The sequence below is a fragment of the Copadichromis virginalis genome, linkage group LG7 (genome assembly GCF_057382275.1).
Source record: "Copadichromis virginalis isolate Kocher_CV1m ecotype Utaka linkage group LG7, C_Virginalis_male_GT1.1, whole genome shotgun sequence".
Lineage (NCBI taxonomy): Eukaryota > Metazoa > Chordata > Actinopteri > Cichliformes > Cichlidae > Copadichromis > Copadichromis virginalis.
The window spans coordinates 48,207,126-48,226,402 of record NC_140624.1 but is presented as its reverse complement, the minus strand read 5'-3'; the positions used below and the strand labels follow the sequence as shown (position 1 = coordinate 48,226,402).

At 38.3% G+C, this 19,277-nt stretch overlaps 1 protein-coding gene across 1 annotated transcript; it reads left to right on the top strand.

Annotated features, from left to right (window-relative positions):
- The first annotated feature begins 16,131 nt into the window (after positions 1-16,131).
- On the top strand, positions 16,132-18,510 carry LOC146705938 (E3 SUMO-protein ligase ZBED1-like). The gene is made up of 2 exons (XM_085465232.1): positions 16,132-17,260; positions 17,425-18,510. The coding sequence occupies exons 1-2, from the start codon at positions 16,194-16,196 to the stop codon at positions 18,098-18,100; spliced, it is 1,743 nt and encodes a 580-aa protein (XP_085321358.1). The 5' UTR covers positions 16,132-16,193; the 3' UTR covers positions 18,101-18,510.
- Positions 18,511-19,277: the final 767 nt, after the last annotated feature.

The following is a 19,277-nucleotide window of genomic DNA, read 5'->3' as shown; positions in this document are numbered from 1 at the left end:
AGTGAATTTGACTAAAGAGCTAAACTCTCAAGAAGTAAGAGACTGCGTATGAAGTTGCAGCCCACTGTATGTTTATTTAACAAAGCAAAAGGAAGGCTGGCTATTTTACTTATTTCCTTAATACATAAATAAATAAATACATAAATAATGCACAGCCACACCAGGGATTTATTAGAGGACAGTTCCCACCAGCATCTCCTTTGTAGAATCGTCATGAGCGGATATTTGATTGTTCGGTGAGGTTGGATTGGGATGTACTGCTTCAGGCTCTTCCATCTTCTACCATTAATTAAAAAAGAGTGTTTATTAACACTGTCATAAACTGCAGTCTAAAAGATGCTTTTGAAACTGTGACTTTGGTCTAGCATACCTCACACAATGCAAAGACACAATAATAGAAGTCTATAGTCAAAATATTTCACGTTAGAAGGCCAACATTTGTAGAGCAACTGACAGCCTATTCACACCGCACCACACTGTGACCACACATTGAACCTGAGTGGAACATAACTATTTGTTCTCTCTGTCATTTCATCTGCAACTACACAACCTGACAGTGTTGGAAGAAACTCTCATGCAGGTATCCACATGTTTACTGGAGCATGCGGGCGGTATTAGTTGTTTGGTCATCAGTCACACTGTTTTTGGCTGTTAAGAGAACAGAAACATTAATCCAATTGTTGATTCAACAAACTGTAGCTTTTAAGCCAAATGGAGAGTTCAGGATTTATAACAACTAAAATATCACAAGTGGAGACTGAACTCTTTTAAACACCTCCAAATATTCAGGTTTAAGACCACGGAATATTTTCATTTTTAATAAAACATTTTACGAGAAGTAACTACAGGATTGGCAAACAAAGGTCTTGATGTGGTGATGAAAAAGAGAATATTATGTTTTGATCAACAGTACTGTATGAACCCTATAATGTACTGACTTCTCATGCAAGCACAGTCTTTTTGCATGTGTCCCTTATCTGTCTTTCAGAGACAAATCTAATACCTTCCTGTTACTCTCCCATTATACGCTGTCACTCTGTGGCATTTCCACAAACCTTTGCTTCAGTGAGAAAACATGATGGCCCCCATTTGAAAGCATGTTAAAAAGGTCACACATCCAAATAAATGCCAAAAATGTCAAAGTATTTCTCCTTATATAAACACTCAAGCAAAACAGAGGTTTGCTTCACACACTGAGAGAACCCAGTCTAGTTGAAAGGACTCGATATAATGTGAGCTTGGCCTTTAATTAAATAGTGCAGGATTGATTTTTGTTTGGCCACAGCTGAATGGAACTGCAGGAAAAAACCTTGCTTCATTAAGACATGGCACAGTGTCCAATATGATTAGATGGCTTTTAAAGGGTGATTAAAAGTACTACTAAAACTGCAAATTACAAAGCTTTTGTTAAAAAGATGATTATTGCTTGTTTTCTAAGAATACAACACATTTTCTGCATTTTTCTACTGAGTTTCACAACAACTGAACTATACTTGCATTTCTGATAAACAGTGTGTGTTTGCTTCTCAGAGTAAAGAAGGTATGTTTTACTTTAACCATTATCTGATGGCAAAACTTGCTGGGTATGTATTCAGTGTGACTTTTGTCAAGGTTATAGAGACAGCCTCAGTGCTAAACTCTTCCTTAACACAAGAGAAACAGAAGAAAAATGAGCATTTTGCTTGGCAATGACTGAGGTTTGTTATGTTAGGGAAAAGATAGTGATAATCCATCACATCAGATGTATTTATGTATTTGTTTGTTTGTTTGTTTATTATTTGTATTTATATGGTTTTCCAGATTAACTCAAAGATTAAGAGTTTATGGACTTTTTTTTGGAAAGATAGTTAAAGCCCCTGACATTAACCAAAGTAAATCTATTACTGAGCTATTAATTGAGACTGTGCAGCCTGTGCTGGAAAAGAAGTGTGAAAATATTTCATGGAGTTTTAAAACATGTGCTCCAGCAGGCTCTTACACAATCACAGACCTAGAGTGAGATACAGATCACGTGAGTGATGTATATTATGAAAAATTTCAAAAATCAATAATCAAAATACTTAAACCAGAAATTAATTTCATAAAGTCCTTCTTTTTTTTCAAATTTTACCATCCATAGTAATGGTGGTGTTTTGTCAACATAATGAACAAGCAAATGGTGTAGGGTAATAAATGAATGTGTTAAATGAAATGGAAAATGAAAGGGTGATGTTGTATGTGTCTTTTTTGCACTTTCGCTGTCTTATGTGTTCTCATACTTGGCTCCCAGTAAGAGGCAAACCTGATTAAAGACATAATGACAAATCCTTATGCTGAAAAGAGTAGACATGAAAAACAGGTGTAATCATTGTTCCTGGTAATAACAAACCATTTAGTTGTAACTGTATTAAAGGGGGCTCTACTGGCAAGATTTCATAATTATATTTTTGTTAGTATCTTCAGTAAATAAAAATTTATAGCTATTTCAGAATTATAGTGAAGAAAATATATAAGAGGAAAAGGCAGAGATTGTAAAGTATTAATCTTACTTTGGTGACATTTTGTCACCATGCCAGTATCCATTAAACTCATTGCAGAATGATTGATAGAGCGCAACGGTTGACTCCATGATTAAAGTGTTTATTTCAGTATTTTGAATAACATTTTAAATCTAAAATTTTATTGCAATTTTTTATTGATTGTTATATCTTACATGGTTTTCAAATAGTTAAAAACAACAGCTAGTTACATGCAACTCTCAAATGTATTTTCAGTAGCCCAAGCCCCTGCACTAATATTGTAAGGCAAAATGCTCTCCAGAGCCTCGGTGAAAAACTACCCTCAAGCTCCAGTCACAAAATACAATACAGAAAGATCTTCATCCCACATGCTGTGCTACAGCTTGACTTGACTGATTAATCGCTTTGCTATCTCATTGGTCTCCTTGATATTAGAAGAAAGTAATAAATGCTTATGCCTCTGGGTTTTTGGCACGACTTTAGAAGGCAAGGCAGGAGAAAATTGCTTACAGTAGAGAAGAGGAAGCTCGCTTGTGCTGCAAAGAGTATTTTGACAATTCACACAATAGCTAGTTTGGCCGTAACTTTGAAAGCTGCAGCCATTGATTGTTTATTTTAAGAATAGTTTGAGACTAAATGTCTGATTTCAGGATGATAATACTTATATCGCTCTCCTTCCCACACATACAGAAAGTTAAATACTGTAGATGTGTCACACATTGACACATAAAAATTGCTGACACATGTTTTAATTAAGATGCTTTATTTAGAGATGTTGAACTATCCTAATCAGCAACCCTAAAATGTTGTGTTTGGTAACTTCACAAAAAGAAAAGTTTAAAAAGTTTGACTTTATTCTAGGGTTTATGAGCAGTGTGTGAATGTGAGAGTGAATGAATAGTGGTATTGTAAAGCGCTTTGGGTGCCTTGAAAAGCGCTATATAAATCCAATCCATTATTATTATTATTATTATTATTATTATTATTATTATTATTATTATTATCATAGCTAAAATTTACCCATTAGAATTCTCAACTCCCACAAATCCAACTGAGTTTCACAGCCATTGTTTATAATAATATTGTTACTTGCATTGTAAATTGTTGCAATGATTATTAACAGGTGCTGTGTGACACAGACTTAAGTGTGACAGGAACAAACTACTGACAGTGGAGGATTCAGCCAGTACATGCAATCATGTTACACAATGGTGGCCTCCTCCTAGCCTATAGCTAAAAATTATACTCATAATCCAATACTGTGAATACTCAAAAAGGTTAATGCTTCATGCAAAAACTGGGCAAAGTTTTAGAAGTAAAGACAAAGATCTCATCCTGTTTCAGTGGGAACAAAGAGCTCCATATGGTCAAAACATTCTTTGGTAGTGTCCTGTGGCGTTACTTTTACTTTATTCTGACATATAGCATGTGTCTTAGGTTTTAGTAATCATTTTTAATCCAGATTCATTTGCCTACAAAAATAGGTTCAAGGTTTGGAAATGTGGTGCTAAGAATTCCATACTACATCTTTTATTTTGCTTGTTTAAAAGACATTCAGCATCATGAATTAATGAGTTGAATTAAAGAAAATCTCATTGGCTTCAAGGAGAAGTGAACATCAGTCCTCAATACAAATAGCTAAGATAAGAATGAAGAAGTGAAACAGAAAAAAACTCAATCACCACAAAGCAAGATTGATCAACTTAGCATGGTGTGTGTAATTCTTTCCTAAAGGCTCTGTGAAATGGCCATGAGCTTGTCATCTCTCAATCCACTCTCTGTGAATCCTCCTCTATCCCTGTATTTTCTCTCCAGCAACTCTGTTGCAAGTCTGGTCTCCCTCTCTGCTCTCTCTAATGCCTTCCTCTCATGCTCTTCTCGGTCCACTGGTCTCATCTCCCTCTACTCGTCTCTCCTCTCCATTTCCTGGAGCTAAACCAGCCAGTCTGGCTCTCTGTGCTTCTAATTCCTGTGTCCTGCTCTTTTACGAACCACACGTCTTTTGTCCTGTGCTTGTGGTGGAGGAGAAACCGTCACTGCGTCCTTGGGGGAGTCGCACTGGGCCGGAGGATTAATGTGATGTTTAGGTCTAAGCATATCGTCCATCATCCTGTACCACTTCCAGGATGCAGCAGCAGTTCTCTTCCCTCTGTTGCCCATCCTTGTGGGTGGGTTCTTTAGTTTCTAAAATGAAATAAGAATAAATTGTGTTGGTTTAACATACAGTCAAAGGTCTTGTGTTGCCAAGAAAAAAGACATAGCTTTTCTTTTTATTTGAGATTTTCCCATCAAGTTTTCTTCTTTATGTAAAATCACATCATGTGTATAAAAATGTAAGGATGGTAAATATTTACAGTATTTGCAATTTTGAATTAAGCATTTTTATATTGCTGTTGTCACTGCTGTGTCGTTGCTATGGTGTTCTGGTTTATCAATAATTGCACTGCACTGCTACCATACAGTTAGAAGGTCCTGGGTTTGAACTGCTGGCTGGCTGGTGGCTTTCTGTGCAGCGTTATCTTCAGGTACTCTATCTTCTGCCCACAGACCAAAGACATACTTGTTTGGTTAATTGGTGAATTGCACATAGCATATTTGTCTATCTTTCTATATATGTTAGACAGAAAATATTGTTTTTTACTTATTGCTTTAAAAATGAATCCTCTAAAAAAATGACTTGTTTCTTTTTTTTTTTTTTTGCCCAATAAAGGTTGGAAGACTATAAATTGACTTGAAATTGGAAAGCTTCTGAGAAAGACTTCAAGAACAACTTGTACCTAAAGTCTTCTTTATAGTGACATGGATTTTTTGATAACCACTCCAAGTAGCTGCACTTGGTTCCCCTGATTATGATGTTCTTGTTATTTAAAGAACATAACTGATTGGTTTGCAATGCACTTGCAGTACACTCTGCAAAATCACAAAAGCGAGAAACACCACAAATGCTGCTAAAAAGTTGTGCGTTGGCCCTTTGATGGATAGGTGGCCTGTCCAGTGTGTACCCTGCCTCTCACTGCATGACAGCTGTGATAAGCCTGTAAATCAGATAAGCAAAGTAAACATCTTTTTCAAAATCCAACCCAGTAGTTCCAGTGTTTAAATAGGCATACATGGGAAACAAAATCAAGTTTCCTTCGAGGCATTCATCTTATTTTCTTACTATTTTCCCTTCAACTTAGACATGAGGCTATGTTTAATTGCTAAACAAATTTAATTAATAATAAGAACATTTATTAATGTTTATCTTTGTTTAGAATTTAAATTAGGCTATTAACTTGGTCACATTAAAGGACATTTTGGCAAAATTAGGCACTGAGAGATATTAATAATTTAGTGAAAGTGGAGAAGACAGATTTCCTTGAAGAATTTAAAGAAATTTTGATGTTTAATGTGGTGTCCTGGCACTCTTGTTCAGAGTCTCCCATACTCTAAGGCAGGAGTGTCCAACTCCAGACCTCAAAGTCCAGTGACCAGCAGGTTTTAGATGTGTCCTTGATCCAACACAGCTGATTTAAATGACTAGATTACCTCCTCAACAAGTTCTCTGGTAATGAACTAATCATTTGATTCAGGTGTGTTGACCCAGGGTGATATCTAAAACCTGCAGGACACCGGCCCTTGAGGCCTGGATTTGGACACCCCTGTTCTAAGTGGAAGGGCTTAGAGCATAAGAGCTGCAGCACCATGAACTGAACAGCAACTGGAGCAACAGGTGAGCATCTGATGGTCAAGCTTTGAGTCATGAGGCTCATAAAATGACATGGATCCAGTGACCTGTAAAGCCACCACCCACTAGGGTAGGCATTGGCTTGAGTGTTGTGTGTTGAGTGTGCTAGAGTGAGAGGCACCTGGCAGTTGTGGGAATGCTCACACCGTCCCAGTGTGGCTGGAATGTAGTTACTGCTCTTTCACAGCCAGCTATGAAAATTAAAAAAAAATAATAATAATGATTTCATATTGTTTAGAGTTAACATTGCATCTACACTTCAAAACTTATTCAGGTACCTTTAGTGAAAATGTGTTTGCTTCAATAAAACGTAACTATTACCGAAGTGAGCCAAGTGATGGACATTTTCAACACATGTATCTACTGAAGAATCAGCAATTTAAAAGAGAAAGCATGACACACTGCAGACAGGGGAATGGTGTCATTTGATTCCAAGGGCACTGTCCCTATACCCCCAGTATGTGCACTGACCGCTTCAATTAAATGTAAAGTGACAGCTCTGTGATATGCAGTCATTTATGAACATAATTCATTATTTAACCTTTTGCGACAAAACTGACATTTTTTTTGTCTTCAACAATATATTGTTAAGATGAAAACATGAAACAAGTGACACTTCATAATTCAAATGTAATGACAGCATAAACTGTACTCTGTATGTGATTGCGCATATACATGGCCAATAAACGCGATTCTGATTCTGATGAAGGTAAAGATTATGACTAATGTCAAGAAGCTCTTCAGTTACCTCATATTTTCTAAATTAACAATTACATAGGTAAGATAAACTGGGTACTCAATGACTCCTTATGTTACAAACATATACTACAGAGTGTGTATACAATGTACTTTTGTTGAGGTCCTACCGAGGTGTTTGAATAGAATAGAATAGAATAGAATAGAATAGCCTTTATTGTCATTGTACAGAGTACAACGAAATTGGAGTGCCACTCCCTTGGTGCAAGTTTCAATAATAAATATAAATGTAAAATATAAAAAGTACAAAAAAAACAATCGTAAGTACTCAAACAATAGTATGTACAATATATACAGGATTGCTTTTATGACTTTTGTGATTTCATTGAACCAAATGATCCAGTTTGGCCCATAAAAGCTGGTGAACCTAATGATGTGCACAGACAACGTAATAGCTTCTAACTAAGGGAATCAATTTTATTTCATTAGCTTTCAGTGGAAAGTTGCAAATATTAATATTTCCATGTATCCTTAATAGATCACAAAACAGACATCAAGCTTTTAATTAATTTATGTGTAGCATTAAATAATGGTTGCCAGCTCCTTTAAATAAACTCAAAGTAGACAGTTTTTCCTAGACACATATTACTGATTTAATTGTCTTGTCCGTCCACACAAACCAACAATACACTCTTTAAACTGTGTATCTGTTTCAGGCTCACAGGGGGCTGGAGCCTTTCCCAGCACACAGTGGGTAAGACGCAGAGTATGGCCTTGACAGGTCGCCAGTCTGTCACACAGGGCTAACACATGCAGACAGACAAACACTTGTAGCAAAATTTGTCACCGACTTGGTTAAGTTGCATGTCCTTGGACTGTGAGAAAAGTAGAGCGCTGACCAGAAACTTACACTGAAAAAGAAATGAATTCATTTGAACAAACTGCTACCCACCTTGCTGCCCAAATGCAGTAATCATAAATAAATAATAGAAGCCTGGTTAATATCAGAATTATAGAGAAGTCCATTCGATTTGAGCTGTTCTTTGTCATTCAAGCTATTTCCAAGGATTTAGATATAAAATAAATATAAAAGAAATTGAATATGCATTTAATATGAATGAAAAATTGACATTGGACACAGGAAATATACTTTTTGCTCCAGTCCACCCTACAATAAAGTAATCCTTTCAGGAATTGTGTGTTTAATATTTCATTGAGTTAGGAAGGTTGGAAAGTAACTTGATGTTGTTAAGCTCTTGAAAAAGACTTCAGTATGACCTTATACCTTCTTTATGACATGAAATTGAATTTTCCATAATAGTGACCAAGAAGCTTTAGCCATGTTTGGTTTTCCAGATTATGATGTTCTGTGTCTTGTCATTTGAAGAGTATGAGTGGTTATTTTGGAATACACTTACACTGCACCACTTCTTTTTATGGCCATGTTACGCTGTTGTACATACTGAACTCACAAAACACGCACACACAGGTAGATTAACTCAAAAAAGAAAAGCTTTTAATGTAAAAGTAATCCTGAGCTCACCTGTCAGGCAGTCAGTACTGAGCAGATGATGTTGACATGACACAAAGAGAGCTGGAGCTCTAAGGAGTACTATTTTTTTTTCATATGACAATTTAATAAACCAAATGCTGTCATTTCTTTTTTCTAAATTAAATTTAGCTTCAGTCATTTCTTTTTCAACCATACCAATTGCCAGCAGACCCCAGGCGCACTACTGTTATCAAAACATTTTTACAAACAAATCTACGAAATGAGAATGTCTCATTTGCTGTTTTAGGTGCAGCAAATTCAAGGTGTGGTAACACGTTTTAAAAATACATGCAAGTCCATCTGTCTGTGCCTTGCATGCCACACACTCACACAAGCATAACCACATACACAGATACACACAACTTTTACCACCAAACTGGGTTTTTGCATTAATACTATCAAACTGTTCTTATAGTATTACATCTGGCAACGTGAAAACCCTGCGACCTCTCAATATGGAATAGGTCTATACTTTGGAGACTCCTGTCATTAGTTGTTGCAACACAAATTTGAAGAGTTTTTAATTATCTGAAGTAAAAAATAAAAAAATAAATTAAAATGGGGAAGCAACAACAAGTTCAGGAAAAGTGAGTAAACTGTAACAGTGAGACAGGGCGTATTACAGTAAGGCTAAGAAAGAGGGTTGTGGAGGAGGGGGGGGGGGATATGTGACACAAAGCTTGGGAACAAGTGTTTGAGTGAATAGGTGTGGTGTGCAAAGTACGGAGAAAAGAATGGCATCATGTTTCATGTTCATGCGTGCAGAGTGACAGAGCTAATTATAGCCAACAGGATGCTCTTGTGTTCAAAGGAAAAAGACAAAGCTAAGCTAAGGGAGGAAATACTCAGCAGGTGGAAACAGCTGTGGAAAATCCCCGGAGGACAGAAGCACATTCGTCAGCAGGAGCGACTACTTATTAGCTGAAATTTTGCACGAGAATGCAATGCTGTGTCCTGTAATGTAATGCTGTGTCCTAATCACTTGTAAGGTTCAGTACCTTTCATGCTTTCCGCTATTCTCTCAAACAGTGCTCTTCTTGAAACAAAGTCACGTACTTCTTACCCCACAGCACTATCCTCACCCCTACCGCGTTTCACATGTCACTGTATCGTGTCAGTTTGTTTTGTTAAATCGCCAAGCTGCATGCAGTACTCAACCCCTGTGCATGATAGCAACTCACGAGGGCCACTCTTGTGCCATAAATACATTTCCTCAAACATTTCTGCTGATTCAGCACAACCACTGCACCAACATTCACGCTAAATGTGAACAGAAAGAGACTTGCAACCCAGATCCATGAAGTAAGAGGAAGAATGAGATGGCCTTGTGATGGAATAAATAGGTCGCTCAATTGTTTATTGCAAAATGCAAACTCAGCTGATGTATCACCTGATCTATGACTACAACCCAACAATTGTTCCCCAAAGAAAACTGCAGACTTTGCTTCATTTCTGCCTGAGCAGTGTTTTATTGAATGCATTTTTATTACCTAAATTCCATTTCTTGGGGTAAATTGGGGATCTACTAAGTACAGGGTGGGCCATTTATATGGATACAGCGTAATAAAATGGGAATGGTTGGTGATATCAAAGTCCTGTTTGTGGCACATTAGTATATGTGAGGGGGCAAACTCCTCAAGATGGGTGGAGACCATGGTGGCCATTTAGAAGTCGGCCATCTTGGATACAACTTTTGTTTTTTCAATAGGAAGAGGGCCATGTGACACATCAAACTTATTGGTAATGTCACAAGAAAAACAATGGTGTGCTTGGTTACAACGTAACTTTATTCTTTCATGAGTTATTTACAAGTTTCTCTTTGTTCACATTGACATGTCGAAGAGGTTAACACGTGAGGAGCGGATCGAAATTGTGTTGATATCTGGTGAACGCAGTAACTGGGTCATTGCAGCAGATTTCAATGCAAAACACCCTACGAGACCACCCATCTCCCATGCTACAGCTAGCAAACTGCTTGCTAAGTTTTGTGAAACTGGTTCAGTGTTGGATTTGCCAAAATGTGGACGCAAGAAAACTGTCACTAATGAAGAAACATCAGTGGCTGTCCTAGCTTCATTCAGCAAGAGCCCACAGCGTAGCACTCGCCGCATGTCACTGGAGAGTGGCATTAGTCGAACATCCCTTCGGCGGATATTAGCTACTCACAAATGGCACCCTTACAAACTCCAGCTACTGCAGCATCTCAACGAGGATGACCCAGATCGGCGCACAGAATTTGCAGAATGGGCAAAACAAAAATTGGAACAGGACCCTCAGTTCACTCAGAAGATTTTGTTCAGTGTTTTGTTCTCATTACGGTGTATCCATATAAATGGCCCACCCTGTATATCAGTTATTTGACACATTTATTTTAGCTCGTATTTTCGATATCATATATCATAATAAAAAATATTACTTTAACATTCTTTGTCTGTGGCCAAGACATTTTTGTGTTAGAAATAGCAAAAGCAGTTCAAATATGTAACTAGAGATACCTAAAATCAATGTAAGGCGAACAGAATGACATGGTGATATTTTAAGAGCTATGTTTTTTATGTGACTGCGCTATGGATAGACTTTTCTTTCTTTACGATACTTATTGATAACAATTTTATCTTGATATGTGGCAGGAGTGGGGGAGGGGTAAGGTACATTACCATGCAAAGTAGCTATAAGGGACAGACTATTTCTTTGTGAAATTGTATGATAGTTCATTACACTGTATGGGGGGGGGGGGGGGGGGATTCTAACTAACTCCAGGTCTCCACCCCCATCAATTGATTTTTCTTTCGTTTCTTTGCAATGAGCAGAAATGCACACTCTATCTCAATTGTCAGAGGCAGGAGGATCCACTTATAGGTTCTTCTCAGGTAATTGCAATGCAAATGAGGTTCTTCAAAGATAAATTAGCCACCCTGAAAGAGAGGCCATGTCCTCAGTTGGCTGTCTGTCTAGTGGCCAGTCCAAAAAAAAAAAAGCCCCATTTTGTTTAATAAAAGATGACTGAAATCCTGGTGATCTGCTCTGCTTTGATCTCTAACTCTTGAGAAACAGCAGCATTCGATAAAACTGACCTTAACATGGATCAAAACTGTTTACCATGTATTATCATTTGAAGGACTGTATTGAATTTGCTATTTCATCACTAAGTAAATTAAAGGTAATTAAAGATGGCATCATAGGGCTGGGATTCAATTTCAATCTTCTCACTATTATTTTGAGATTTTTGGCTTTTTCACTTGTGTTTTGTAGTTCCTAAATAATTAAATATAATTAAAGATCAATGCAAAATTTCCCTTTGGTTAAGTGAAAACGTGCTTAAACATGCACAGTTTTTTGTTACCCCTTTTTGAGAGCAGAATTAGTTACAGTGTACATCCACTCAACCCTGGAAACAAGTAGTCTCATTTAGTCTGTTAACATTAGAGTCATGTAGAGTCTCCAACTGGGATAACAGAGAGTGAAATCATTCATGTTAATTTGTGCATACACAAGGTGCGACTGTGTGAGTAGCCATGCATTTTAATGAAGCTGACACTGAACTCTTGGGTGGCAGTGTGTTCAAGTGAGGAAAATATGTTGGTTGGAACAGCTTTGGCACTAATGCCTTACTTGGCCCTATGAAGGGGACACAAATTGTAGAGCATGTCCACAGAGAATTGATGTGTGCACTTTCTCATTGCAACTCAATTTATTACTGCAGTGATTAATGAAATCCTAATTAGTCATAACATGCCCCTACCTTTTGGATTTGTGCTCGGAATATATTCTAAAAACAGAATAAATTCATACTGTTTATTAATATCTCAGACATATGCTCAAATGCTTTAATCTTGTTACTCCAGATACTCTAGAATGTCACGATACACCGTCGCTATTATAATTAACACAAAAACATTTTATTTTGCAGTGCTGTTCAACAGATGCTTGTTTATGCAAAATTTATTGGAAAGGGGCTCAAATGCTTGGAAAGGCATGCATCAGAACTGTTTTGCGGGGAGCAGCACAGTGATCCCTTGAGTTTTTCTTGTATTTCTGTATTTCTCATTTAACACGGTGATGTATAAGGCAGTTGTTTAAAGGCTGATTTCAAGCACTCCACACATACTGAGAGATTTACATACAAATTAGTATAAACTAAATTTGAAAAAAAAAAAAAAGGTAAAAAAGAAAAGGGTTCAAGGTTCAAGTTTCTTTATTTGTCACATGCACAGTTATACAAGTTAAACACACAGTGAAATGTAGCCTGACACGCTCCTCGACATGTGCAAAAATTGGGGGGGGGGGTGTAGAGGAAGAACATTATATATATACACACATATATATATATATATATATATATATATATATATATACACACACACACACACACACACACACACACACACACATATATATATATATATATATATATATATATATATATATATATATATATATATATATATATACATATATACATATACATATATACATATATACATATATATATATATATATATATATACACATATATATTAGGGGTGCAACGATATTCGTATCGATATTGAACCGTTCGATACAGTGCTTTCGGTTCGGTACGCATATGTATCGAACAATACAACATTTGTAATTTATTTTATCAACTTTCCTTCTGACGATGCTGTCTGTGTTGAGCGCTCAGTGAATCTGCGTTCGACTACTCCGCCTAGGCTGCACTGTCGAGCGCAGATCCACTGAGCGCTCAACACAGACAGCATAGTCAGGAGGAAGAGCGCAGGGCAAGCTAGCGAGACAGAAGTTAAGCTCTCCTTGCAAGATGGACCCCCCCCACTCTCATTCAGATCTGGCGTTTGGAATTATTTTGGTTTTCATGTGACGTATGACCCTGAAGGTAAGCGAGTCATGGACTAAAGTAAAACAGTATGTTGGATGTGCCATGCAATGCTTAATTACATTGGTGTGAACTAGTGTGTTAGCGCAGTTAGCTCGTTAACGTGTTGGCCGTCTAGCCCCATGCACGGGGCGATCGGCGGTAGCTTGTTAACGGAGATTTGCCGTGTTGTGGCGTTAAGGTCATTTCAACGAGATTAACCTGAAAGCACTAGTGGGAACACAACGAATATGACTGCACATTTACGCCGACATCATCCTAGTGCAAAGACAAAAACAACAAGCATGCTACAAACTTTAGCCAAGTCATTTAGACAGCTGTTAGCACATGATTCTCCTTATGCTGCTGAGAATATAGCCCAGAAGAAGCGGATAGTATAGCTTTTATTTTGGAAAGAGACATTTCTCTGTAATAAACTCTCTTTTCCAAAGATGAGTGATTCCTCAATCAGATACAGGGCTTGCAAAATCGCTAGCCCGACGTCCCGGAGCTAGCGATCTTTCCAGTCGGGCTACAAAAATCTCTCTGCCCTGCCCGTCGGGCTATTGTAGGAAAAATATATGTCAATGCTTTTGCATTCTTTCAGAAATGTAGCTGGGTAATTATGTCATTGGCATCGGTGAGCCACTGTCAATATGTGACATATTGAAATCGCGTTTGAATTTGCGCTTGTTTTTTTGCTTTCACTTTGCAATGACAGCACTGATCTGTGAGTGATGATAATTTGCGCACCAATTCCTCTGACATCGTCTTATTAATCGTTAGCTTACTATGCAAACATGACAAGTGAAATCTCCCGCAGCAAGCTTAAACATGTGAGAGGTTGATCGCGCAGAGAATCGCTGAGTTTATGTGAGTCCGTGTGTAAAAGTAGCAGGATTTATATTTCAGCTCTGCTGAGCCAAATAAGACAGGTCGGGGTGAAGAAGTGACAGCCAAAGAAAAGCTTACCACAAAACGGAGAAGTTATGACAAATCAGACTATAAGGCAAAAAGAAAGTGCAGCTTTATGGTTTCATGGACAAAATAATTTCTGTGGCTGCAATATGACGAGCTAAATAACCAGGGCTGCACATAAGTGGTCCGCAGCTGCGCATTCGCTGTCAAAATAAAAAACGCGCACAAGGGTTAGGGTTAAATTTAAAAACTGTACTTTTGAGTTAAAATATATATTTATAATTTTAATAAATGACAAATTAAAAAGGCATGAACATTTTTTTGTATCGAAAAAATATCGAACCGTGACACCAAAGTATCGAACCAAACCGAACCGTGAATTTTGTGTATCGTTGCACCCCTAATATATATATATATATATATATATATATATATATATATATAGTATATACACTGGGTGAATGTGCAGTAGTAGCAGCAAGCAGGTGAATTCTGTACATTAATATGAATAGACATCTGACTATTTTACAGGATAGACAATATAAACATATTTAAAATTAAAGGAATTTGAAATGTACATTGTGCCTTGGTTCAGTGTCTGGAAGAGTCCTGACTCAGTCAATTATAGATGATGTGAGAGGGCGGGTGTGTGTGTTTAGGGCACAGATGGCTTGGGGATAGAAGCTCCTCTTGAGTCTCTCTGTCCTTGCCCGGAAGATGCGGAACCTTCTACCAGATTGCAGAAGTTGGAACAGTTTGTTGCCAGGATGGGACGGGTCCTTCAGTATCTGCGCTGCTCTAGTCCGGCATCTCCTGGTGTAGGTGTCCTGAAGCGGGGGGAGAGCAATCCTGCAGCAGCGTTCTGCTGTACGGATCACTCTCTGGAGAGCTTTTTGGTCCTTCACACAGCTGTTCCCGAACCACGATGTCATGTTCTGTGTGAGGATGCTCTCCACAGCGCCTGTATAGAAAATCCTGAGGATCTTTGGAGAGACCCTGAACTTCCTCAGTTGTCGTAGGTGATACAGGCGCTGCCTAGCCTTTTTGGTCTGGACCTGAATGTGGGCAGCCCATGTCAGGTCTGAGGAGATGTGGACACCAAGATACTTGAAGGACTGCACCCTCTCCACTGGAGCTCCATTGATGATAATGGGCTTGTAGTCTCTGTGCTGACCCCTTCTGAAGTCCACCACCAGCTCCTTGGTCTTGCTGACGGGATGAAGTGAACTACACCATTTTTGTTACGTATTTGCATATTTCTGACAATCAAGAAGTTATATTTTGTCTCTGAAAAGTCATTGCAGGAGTTCTAATGCAGGTTTTTCAAACTACTAGGATACGGCAGACCATAAAAGACCAAACCACAAGACAACTATCATGACGAGAACTATGTATAAACCCAGCTCTGGAGAAAATGGGATGCTGTAAGAGCAAAAGAAAAATAGAATTTAAGGACTTGATCTAATAACTCGATATTTTATTTAAAATAGTACACAGAAATCATATCAAATGTTTAAATTGACGTGTCACTGTATTTCTTTGTCTTGTTTTATTCACACCTGTAAAATATATATATATAAATAAATAAATACACTGTGTGGCTCATCTGTTACAGTGACTTTGCTGCCAATGCTGTTACCATTATGCACCTGGAACCTTTGGTGGCGTTATGGTCACTGCCACATAAGTTACGTTAATGTTATAATTAGTGCTGTCAAAATTATCGCGTTAATTGTTAAGATCAACGCGAAATGTTTAATGCATTAAAAAAATTTAACGCTGATTTTGTTTTTTTATTAATTTCCTGTAATCTAAGACCTTTAAATTCATGAGCACCTCTGGAGGAGGGGGCAACAGTGTGCTATGCTGGCGTTTGGCCTGACAGAAATTATTAGAAGAAGAAGTGACACCATGCTACTATCTAGCTAACACTAGCTAACACACGCAAGCATGGACGAGGGCGGACTTTTGGGTGGAAAGTTTCTCTTTAAGAAGTTGCCTGATGGCTTGTTGGACAAAACGAGAGTAAGATGCACAATTTGCAAAGCTGAATTCAAGTACCACAGAAGCAGTTCATCACTGGCGTATCACCTGAGAGCAAAACACCCAACTGAATCCACCTCTACGGGACCTCGCCAGTCTACGCTTCAGGAGTATGGTGCTTGTGGACGAATAACAAAAAATGTGAGAGAAAAGGTAACCAATTCCTTGGTTGTTTGGATAGCTAAAAACTGCCGACCAGTTAGCATAGTAGAAGATGATGGACTGAGAGAAGTCATTCGTGCTGCATCAGGAGATGAGTGTTACAATCTGCCCTCGAGAGGAACCATTGTGTCGAGACTGCACACTTTGTATGGGGACCAGAGGGCTCAGCAGTCCAGCAAGCTTGTGCAAGTAAGGAATGTCGCTCTCACCGGAGACCACTGGACTTCGGTGAACAACGATAATTACTTGGGGGTCATGGCGCATTTTATTGATAACGACTGGACTATGCAATCGTTTGCACTAACAGTGAGTAAAACTGAAGAGAGACACTATGCTGAGGCGTGTGCTGACCATTTTCTGAATGTTGCAAACGAATGGAAAATCAAGGACAAGGTAACCACGCTTGGCACCGACAGTGCTCGTAACATGGTTGCAGCCGCCAGACTACTTCCATTTGAACACATGCCCTGCATGGCCCACATTCTGCAAAGAACGGTCACAGTTTCTCTTAATGACAGCGCATTTGAAAGGGCTCTGGCCAAATGTCGCAAGATTGTTGGACATTTTAAGCATAGTCCAGCAAACGCTCAGGAATTAAAGGCACAGCAAGCTGCACATGGACATCAAACAGAACCGCTTGTTCAGGACGTTCCAACAAGATGGAACTCCACCCTAGAGATGATCAAGCGGATCCAGAGAAACAAATTTGGGCTGACCACTATCCTGACTCAACAAAACAGCAAGGTGACTATGTTGACTGACCAGGAGCTTGACAGACTGCAAAAGCTGGAGGAACTACTGGAACCTTGCAGGTAAATACATTTTGTTTCTCATGATTGTGTGTCTATCTTTGCATTCTAGCTTTGTTTTCAAGTATGTTCTCCACCTCCACCTCTCTGTGTATTTTCATATGTAGTTTTTATGTTTGTCTCTGTGTGATTAATAGAAAAATACAGACTTGATCTTTCTATTGCAGATATGTTACCGAACTGCTGGGAGGAGAGCGGTATGTCTCTTGTTCCATGGTGTTGCCAGCCTTGTGTCATTTGTTCAGGATTATGGAGCCCTCAGATGATGACCCAGTCTACGTTTTGAGGTTTAAGAAGATTTTTACCACAGACCTAGCTCAGCGGAGGGACAGCAGCAATCTCACATGGCTGAAGATCGCTACTGCCCTTGATCCCAGGTTTAAAGATCTTAAATGCCTTTCCAAAGATGAAAGAAGAGAGGTGTGGGCATCAGTACATGACCTTCTGATGTCAGAGACGGATGCACACCAACCATCTGCTCAGACAACAGAGGAACCCTCACCAAAGAAGAGCAAGATGTCCATCTGCTTGCTGGGTTCTCCTGATTCAGATACAGAGGAAGAGGAAGATGCTATAGACTGCTGTCTGAATCTGTACAAAGCAGAGCCCAAAATTGACATAGGAGAGTGTCCACTACAGTGGTGGTTAAAGAGAGAAGGAGCACATGCCAGGCTGGCACCTATTGCACGCAAGTACCTGTCAACCCCTGCAACCACAGTGCCTTGTGAGAGATTATTCTCACTCTCAGGTCACATCATTCAAAAGAAGCGTGCTTCTTTGTCATCAGACAATGTAAACAGAATAGTCTGCCTCAGTAACTGGCTGAGTGCAAAGAAGGACTAATCCAGATTGCTCCTTTGAAGTGAAAAATGTTCAACATTCTGGGTTTTCAGCTGTGTCTTTTTGTGTTTTAAATACTGAGTTTTGTGCACCCTTTATTGTTATGATATTCACTTTAACCTGTAGGCCTGGGTTCAGTCACTGTTGATGGCCTTAAAGGTTTTTTGTAAGTTTTCACTGTGTTAAAGATTGATGAAAACTATTAAAATTCTCTTTGAATTTCAGCATACATTCTTTGTGTTTATTCTGCATTTACTTCATTGTGTTGCATAAATGTCTGTTACAATCTTAAAATATAAAGAATAAAAAAAATGTAATTGGAGCCAGGCTATTAATAAAGTAATTGAGATTAATCGCAATTAATAACAGAAAATTGTGAGATTAGTTAGTTAATTTTTTTTAATCTATTGACAGCACTAGTTATAATAGATTATAACAGGGATCTGGGCCTTCTTATGCAGGTGTGATTAAATTTCCATTGGGCGAAAACCCAACCAAACAAAAAAACTACACTTTCTTAAGGCAACAATATTTGAAGGTTTTCTATATGGTGGCCAGGTGTAAGATACAGGGAGTGCAGAATTATTAGGCAAGTTGTATTTTTGAGGAATAATTTTATTATTGAACAACAACCATGTTCTCAATGAACCCAAAAAACTCATTAATATCAAAGCTGAATGTTTTTGGAAGTAGTTTTTAGTTTGTTTTTAGTTTTAGCTATTTTAGGGGGATATCTGTGTGTGCAGATGACTATTACTGTGCATAATTATTAGGCAACTTAACAAAAAACAAATATATACCCATTTCAATTATTTATTTTTACCAGTGAAACCAATATAACATCTCCACATTCACAAATATACATTTCTGACATTCAAAAACAAAACAAAAACAAATCAGCGACCAATATAGCCACCTTTCTTTGCAAGGACACTCAAAAGCCTGCCATCCATGGATTCTGTCAGTGTTTTGATCTGTTCACCATCAACATTGCGTGCAGCAGCAACCACAGCCTCCCAGACACTGTTCAGAGAGGTGTGCTGTTTTCCCTCCTTGTAAATCTCACATTTGATGATGGACCACAGGTTCTCAATGGGGTTCAGATCAGGTGAACAAGGAGGCCATGTCATTAGTTTTTCTTCTTTTATACCCTTTCTTGCCAGCCACGCTGTGGAGTACT

Bases quoted from the DNA above. Each gene is read 5' to 3' on its own strand.
- LOC146705938 (XM_085465232.1), top strand. From the start codon at position 16,194: ATGGACGAGGGCGGACTTTTGGGTGGAAAGTTTCTCTTTAAGAAGTTG. The intron at 17,261-17,424 runs GTAAATACATTT...TTTCTATTGCAG, and splicing joins GAACTACTGGAACCTTGCAG to ATATGTTACCGAACTGCTGG.